The sequence below is a fragment of the Syngnathoides biaculeatus genome, chromosome 22 (genome assembly GCF_019802595.1).
Source record: "Syngnathoides biaculeatus isolate LvHL_M chromosome 22, ASM1980259v1, whole genome shotgun sequence".
Taxonomy (NCBI): Eukaryota; Metazoa; Chordata; class Actinopteri; order Syngnathiformes; family Syngnathidae; genus Syngnathoides; species Syngnathoides biaculeatus.
The window spans coordinates 8,164,220-8,171,874 of record NC_084661.1 but is presented as its reverse complement, the minus strand read 5'-3'; the positions used below and the strand labels follow the sequence as shown (position 1 = coordinate 8,171,874).

Below are 7,655 nucleotides of genomic sequence, written 5' to 3'. Positions count from 1 at the left end.
TGAGAGGCGGCTATTCAATTATAAGTGTACAGTGCCACTTTGTGGCTTTTTGCCGTATTACAGAAATTAAAAAAAAATCATGGACCACGCAATCTTGGAGACGTTAAATTTACACAACTTTTTACGGGATTTATGTTCATTTTACAACTTCTTATTTGTTTTTTAGGACATTACTGTTGCTTTGGTTTCATCGGTATTACGTACTATCAATCCGTACTACGTTGTGCACTTACAGGCCAAAGTACATTAGCAGCACTGATGAGGCGAACTTTTTAATAGCTGGTGTCCGCAAATGTACAAGTTTGGTATGCTATTTTGTAACTTTAATATAAAAAGAACTACAGCAACAAAAGTACAATTACTGCACTGGGATGAGCAAAATAATGGAAAATAAAACGTGTTTCTCAATTGTTAATCGTGTGAATATAAATTTAAGATAATAAAAGGATGAATAGGTATCGCCGTCTTTCCCTGCAGCATTCAAAGAAATTAATAAAATATTACACTTGTAAAAAAAATCAAAACATTAAAACCCCAGCCCTGAGAAATGACTTCTTGAAACACCCCCAGTGGGAAGATAACTCCGCCTATTAGAATGTGATTGGTCAATTTCTCATCTCGACACATCTGACCAATCGTTGACCAGGAGCGCGCTCCACGCACAACTGCTGTCGTCGAAAAGTGTTGGATTTCTTGCCTGAACTCTCTCTAAATCATCCAGTAAGTAATTTTGCTGCCTCACATAGTTACATACATGAAGATACGGGCCGATTATCCGTTTAAACCTAATATTTCTTTGTGCGGTGGTAGAATAATTGAATGCATCGCTGCCATATCTAAATCCAAATAAGGGAACATTGGCTAAACCAAGCTAAACTAAGCTAAGATAGCATCCTTCGTAGCGGAGGAATTGACGTGATTCTGTCATATGAACCTTAACACTCCGTTAGTTCTTAGGTGGATTGTGTGACCACTATATTGAAGATTTTAGAGCAAGCCACAATAACAAAACATTGGAAGTGACTCTTTTGTGCCAGACGTCAACAATGGCACAGTGGAACGCCTACTTCCGCAATGAGGATGACGATGGCGCACAGGAGGAGGGAGAGCAACCAGAAGGTGCTAGGAATGCATCTTTTGCACTCTAAAATTGAATTCTGCTCTTTTACAATGTTTTTCACTCTTACAAACTGAGAAAAAAAATGCCATTCTTTTTCTTTCTTAGATTACAAAACCACTGGGAGAGACTGTTTAATTTTCTTGGTGGATGCGTCAAAGGAAATGTTCATCAAAGGAGAGGATGGAGAGCTGTCAAATTTTGACATGAGCATGCAAGTAAGTAACTCATTTACAGTCTGGTCTTATACTGCACATACAGTATGCCTCAGCTCAAAAGTGTTTTGTCTTTTTTACAGGTGGTACGCAACGTGTACACCAGGAAGATCATAAGCAGTCCCGGAGACCTTGTAGCATTGGTTTTCTATGGCACCAAGCAGAGCAAAGACCCTACCAAGTCTTTCAAGCATGTCTATGTGTACCACAGCCTGAGTGAACTTGGTGAGACATTGCTCTACCATGTAAACAGTTCAAGGATGTACTGATTCTTATCTATTGCTTATCTCTCGATACATCCATCGTTGTTTTCACAGGTGCAAAGCGAGTGCAACAAGTCGACGCACTACGTGGAGAAAAGGGTGCGCTGTTGGCAGCAGAGACCATGGGCAGTGACGAAACGTCATTGTGCGACGCACTGTGGTGTTGTGCCAATCTGTACCGGGACTGCAAGCTACGCCTAGGGCACAAAACCCTCCTCATCTTTACCTGCAGGGATCAACCCCACGGGGGAGACAGTACTAAAGATCGACAGGCTCGCACACAAGCCAGTGACCTCAGAGAGACTGGTACGTCACAAGAAGCGAATGGCTGTTTTGAAAATCTCCCTGACTCAGAGATTAATTTAAATGACATGGTATACTTCATCAATAATTTAATATGACATTGGTCCACCCTCTGCAGTTATAACAGCCTAAATTGAGAAGGTTTTCCACAAAGTTTAGGAGTGTGTCTAGGGAATTTAGGACATTTTTTCCAGAAGCGCATATGTGAGGTTAAACACTGATAAACTGTTCTATGTGGTTGACGTCAGGATTGTGCTGGTCAATCAATGTAATCCACATCAAACTGATCTGTGTATTTTTGAACTGTGATTTTGGCACTAATGCACAGTTATGTCAGAACAGAAAAGAAGCAACCATCTCTAAACTGTTTTAAATGTTCAAAAAAAATTAGCCCCTGACCTCCAGATAAACTCTAGCCACATACCAATAGATTTTGGACTATGTAAACAGCTTGAGGATTACCCCTTCCCGTTCCCACATGTCTGTGCACCAGTGCACAAAGCAAGGTCCATCATGATATGGATGAGAGAATTGGTTATGGATGAACTTGACTGGCTTGCACAGAGTTCTGGCCTCAACCCAGCAGAACACCTTTCAGTTGATTTCTAGTGGACAGTGAATCCAGGCCATGTTCTCCAACATCAGTGTGTAAACTCACAAATATGATCCTGGTAAAGTAGACAAAAATTCCCATCAACGTAAAATTAATGGGAAGTCTTTCTCTTAAATGAAAATGAAATTTCCTTTGAAAAACTATTTGATGCCAGAATGAGCGTGTTCTGAGTTACGTTAATCAAACAGAAATTAACTAAGTTCAGTTCAGTATTGGCACAAAATATGACCGAGACAACATCAACAGTTTAAATCTTTTCTTTTTGGGTTTGCAACATCAATTGTTTATATTTAGAAATGAAGGCTGCAGACAAGTCCAGCAATAATTGGTACAACATTATGAATTATAGGCGGGTGGTGCGAGTACACTTACTGTATTGTCTCTGAACCTTACATGGTCTCCATGGGAACCTTCATAACTCCTTTGGCAGTTGACAGAATTTGAATAAAAACCGTGGAAAACTTGTGGCAAGTCACTGCGGATCACGTAAAATGACATGGAAAGCCTTGCTCTTGCCTACGGGTCTTGAGTTTGAAACCTGTAAGTAATCTGGGTATAAGTTTGTCCTTTTTTTTTTTTTTTCCCCAGGTGTTGTCATAGAACTAATGCACCTGAAGAAAGCAGGTGGCTTCGACGTCTCCCTCTTCTTCCGTGATGTCGTAACACCACCAGAGGATGAGAGTGACCTGGGCCTGCAGATTGAGCCTTGTGAAAAACTGGAAGATCTCCAGAAGAGAGTGCGGGCCAAGGAGCTGAGAAAGAGAACGATTGCCCGGTAGCTTTTCAGTCGCATCTCCACGTTTTGTTTTCCATATTTGTTTTTCTTTGACAGATCTCCCCTTTATTCTTCTCAATCCTTTTCTTCAGGCTCAATCTGTGTCTCGGTGAGGGCGTAAGTGTCGCCGTCGGAATGTACTCCATCGCAGTGACAGCTCGGAAACCAAACGCCATCAGGCTGTACAGGGAAAGCAACGAGCCGGTCCGGAGCAAAACTCGCACCTTCCATACTCAAACAGGAAGCCTGCTGTTGCCCAGTGAGATAAAGAAAGCCCAGGTAGCAACATAGCAGTGTTGGAAAAGTTCATTTTCAATGCCGACTAGTTTGAAGTTCATTTGACAGAGCTGCCAAATATTACGGAACGTCAGTACAGTATTTTGTTCGGGAAATCACTGAACATTGACGTGGGTCTGAAACGGAAATTAATTATTACGTCACTGCGCATGTCACTTCACAATGTAGCCAGTTCAAAAATAAATTATTACTAATGAATATTTGCAATACAAGATAACCTTTATTTGGCCTTCAATGGGAAAAGTTGTGTCATTTCAACAGTAATTGTTATATAAATTACTGTACTATATAAATAGCATGCAAGATATACAAGAACATTGCACAGAACAGAAACCAAAACTAAAGTTAATCCATAAATTCTGCAATTCAATCTGTCAAGAGTTATTTGTTTGTTGACAGAATAATGAGCTGAGTTTTAATTTTGACGTTTAGAGATCTGGTTAATCGGCTGTTTTAGACTGCTTTTTGGGGGGTGGGTGGGGTGTCAGTTTTTATAGATAGCAGCTCTGTGTTCGCTTTTGTAACTAGTTCAGTTCATACAGTAATTTTAATTTTTAAACAAAGTTTACCATTCCAACACTGAACTAGCTCATACGTTTTGTTTTTTTTTTCCTCAATGTGCTACTCACGGGCTTTTGCCCATTTCATTTTCCCATTGTTGCCACTCATTTTCTTTGTACCGTAATTCCCGGCCTACAGAGAACCCCTGGTTACACACCTCACCGAGTACATTTGTTAAGGAAATACCATTTGGTACATAAATACGCCGCAGCTGTGTAAAACCCGCAAGTGCCCACATTGAAACCCACATTCAAACACAAGATATTTACAAAGAAGGACGGTACACAGAAAGAGTTTAGCGCTAACGCTGACAAGGCCGGTTAAAATAAAACTTACCGGTAAATATCACTGAGACACGTCAGTAACACAGCAGCAACACGCTAACACAGCGCTAACAGGGCCGGTGAAAGTCCCTTCCTCGGCACATATATTCCACCGGTCTCATTCTTGCCTTTTCCGCTCGAGTGCCTGCCCCTTGCGGTCATTAGAAAAAAAATGCAGATTTGTCGCATCACCGCATAAACCACAGGGTTGAAAGCGTGTGAAAAAAGTCGCGGCTTGTAGGCCGAAAATTACGATCAGTTTCTACAATGATGTACTGTGGTACCAAAAAAAAAAACCACAGTAGCGCACGTTCACCCCCATTTACGCAGTGTGCCTGAACACACAAAGCATTCTCTCGACACTGAAATCGTTTGCCAAATACAGCGTTTATCCGCCGACACAATTATGAAGGCTCGTATTTTGCGTGTTAAGACGGGTTTGTCCTGGATGTTCCTCACAAAACCTGCCACTCTTCAATGAAAATAAACTTTCTCTTGGAAACTTTTTTTTTAACACCAGAATGAGCACATTCACAACTCCGTTCATCAGGCACAAATGAATCAAGTTCAGTTCGACATTCACACAAAATATGAATTGTTTAATGAACTTTCCTTCCTTGAACTCGACACAGATTAATGAAATAAGATACTTTTTCAGGCTTGAGGGTTTTCAGGAGGAATGCCCTGCTCTCTGTTGCAGGTGTATGGTAATAAGCAAATAGTGATGGAGAGAGAAGAGGTGGACGCCATCAAGAAGTTTGACGATCCCGGTTTGTTTTTAATCGGATTCAAAGCGATGGAAAATCTCAAAGTGCACCACCATATTCGTCCCGCTGTCTTCCTCTATCCTGAGGAGGGCGAAGTCAAAGGTAATGCCCGATGTTAATGTTAATCATGAGCTGCCCTATGCAGATGTTCTACTTTATCAGAATGTCATGGAATTAGTCTGTAATGAATGAATCAATTGGAAGATGCTTTTAATAGATCATTTTGTTTTAGTCACATTGGCAGCTTTTTTTTCTTCAAATTTTTAGTGTTTATTTGTATTCTAGCATGCTGGCAGACATCAGTTTATTTACATTTTGTTATGTTATGCAAATACAGTCATTTCTGGCCTACAAGCCGCGACTTTTTTCACACGCTTTCAAACCTGCGGTTTATGCGGTAATGCGGCTAATTTGTGCATTTTTTCTAACGCCCGCAAGGGGGCACTCGAGCGGAAAAGGTAAGAATGAGACCAGTGGAGTATATGTGCCGAGTAGGTGACTTTTACCGGCCCTGTTAGTGCTGTGCTACCGTTAGCGCTGTGCTAATGTGTTGTTGATGTGTTATTGGCGTGTCTCATTGATATACACCGGTAAGTTTTATTTTAACCGGCACTGTTAGCGCTAGCTAGCTAGCGTTAAACTATTTCTGTATACCGTCTTTTTTGTAAATATCTTGAGTTTTGATGTGGGCATTTGCGGCTTTAACACAGCTGCGGCATATGTATGTACCAAATGGTATTTCCTTTACAAATGTACTTGGTGGGGCGAGTATTCAGGTGCACTCTGTAGGCCGGGAATTACGGTAATCTTTTTTTCTTGCCAGGAAGCTCCTGTCTGTTCTCAGCACTCTTGACAAAGTGCATCGAGAGGAACGTCTTTGCTCTGTGTCGCTGCATTTCCCGAAGAAATTATCCGCCTCGATTTGTCGCCTTGGTGCCTCAGAAAGAGGAGCTGGACGAGAGGAAGGTCCAGACGACGCCACCAGGTACTACAATGCCAGTGCAAAGGAAGATAAACAGCCCAGGAAGGAAGGGTAATACTTAAGTTTATCTCTCATCTTCCATCTTCATCAGGTTTCAATGTCATCTTCCTCCCGTTTGCTGATGATTTGCGGAATCTGGATCCCCCACAGACTCTGTGTGCTTCCCAAACGCAGGTGGACAAGATGAGGGAGATTGTACATAAGCTCCGCTTCAAGTACAGGTAGGGACAGCTTCTGTCCAAAAAGGTCATTTCTAAGGAGATTTGTTATAATAGAAGATACAACATAAACGTACACCTTCTTGATACGTGATTGCATATAGGAGCCGTTTGTGAGCAATTTATCGTTGTTGAAGCAGAATTTATGGTGCCACTTTTACAGTGGATTGTACAGTTGTTTTTCACCCACCCATTCTCTATAACATCATGCAGGAGCGAGGCATTTGAGAATCCTGTCCTGCAGCAACACTACAGGAACTTGGAGGCCTTGGCTTTGGATATGATGGCTCCAGACGACACAGAAGACCTCATCAGTAAGACAAAAGCCACACTAAATTCATTATTTGTCAAGCTGTGACCTCATTTTTACTGCTGTCTGTTTCAGTGCCAAAAGTGGACCAGATTGACCGCCGTCTGGGGCCTCTGGTCCAGGACTTTAAAGATCTTGTCTATCCTGCAGACTATAACCCGGACACCAAACCTGGAGCCAAACGTAAAGCGGGTGAGTCGTTGTGAAACTATTTGCAGTGATTGTTACTGAACTGTGCTGGTGGGCAGTGCCATCTTTGCTATCTTCTTTTAATTTCATTGTTGACTCTCATGACTTAAAGCAGATGCTGGCAGTACAGCAGAGAAGAAGCCCAAAGTGGAGGTTTCGGAAGATGAAGTGAGAGCCCACATACTCAAAGGAACTCTGGGAAAGATGACTGTGCCAGTGCTCAAGGAGGCCTGCAAGCAGTTTGGCATTCGGACCACTGGCACCAAGAAGCAAGAGCTGATGGATGCTCTGATTAACCAACTGGCCACATGAGGCTCGAGATCGTGACCAACTGTGCTCATTTTTCTTGGAGAAAGTTATGCCTGATAGTCGTGGCTGTGAATATCCTTTTGGAGACGCGTGACCAATCATTTTAAATGACTGGAAAGGCTTTGCAGTCTCTCTAAAACATGCTTATTTTTTTGCTCGGGGTACATTTGTCCACACACTGGATGCTGGAATGCCATTGCTGATATATCTGTAATCTGTCTCTTTATACCACGGTATCGCAGCCTCACTTTTAAAAAATTGCCATGTGATGTAAACTATGGTACTTCATGACAACTGTTTGCAGAAATAAAACTTTGTATAACTCATCTTGACTTTTTTTTTATTTTTTAACTGCAGCTCAGTACATCGTAGTAACATTTCCAGTTCTACTTGTCCCACCAAGAAGGTGTGTC

At 41.8% G+C, this 7,655-nt stretch overlaps 1 protein-coding gene across 4 annotated transcripts; it reads left to right on the top strand.

Annotated features, from left to right (window-relative positions):
* The first annotated feature begins 626 nt into the window (after nucleotides 1-626).
* On the top strand, nucleotides 627-7,568 carry xrcc6 (X-ray repair complementing defective repair in Chinese hamster cells 6). Of its 4 annotated transcripts, none has more exons than XM_061810897.1 (13): nucleotides 627-720; nucleotides 1,038-1,119; nucleotides 1,226-1,335; nucleotides 1,416-1,557; nucleotides 1,650-1,901; nucleotides 3,100-3,286; nucleotides 3,379-3,565; nucleotides 5,168-5,336; nucleotides 6,058-6,219; nucleotides 6,308-6,437; nucleotides 6,648-6,748; nucleotides 6,820-6,936; nucleotides 7,049-7,568. In XM_061810897.1, the coding sequence occupies exons 2-13, from the start codon at nucleotides 1,047-1,049 to the stop codon at nucleotides 7,243-7,245; spliced, it is 1,827 nt and encodes a 608-aa protein (XP_061666881.1). In that variant the 5' UTR covers nucleotides 627-720; nucleotides 1,038-1,046; the 3' UTR covers nucleotides 7,246-7,568. The 4 variants fall into 4 exon arrangements, with proteins under 4 accessions (XP_061666881.1, XP_061666878.1, XP_061666879.1 ...); XM_061810894.1 differs by having other exon boundaries at nucleotides 7,046-7,568; XM_061810895.1 differs by having other exon boundaries at nucleotides 644-720; nucleotides 951-1,119; nucleotides 7,046-7,568.
* Nucleotides 7,569-7,655: the final 87 nt, after the last annotated feature.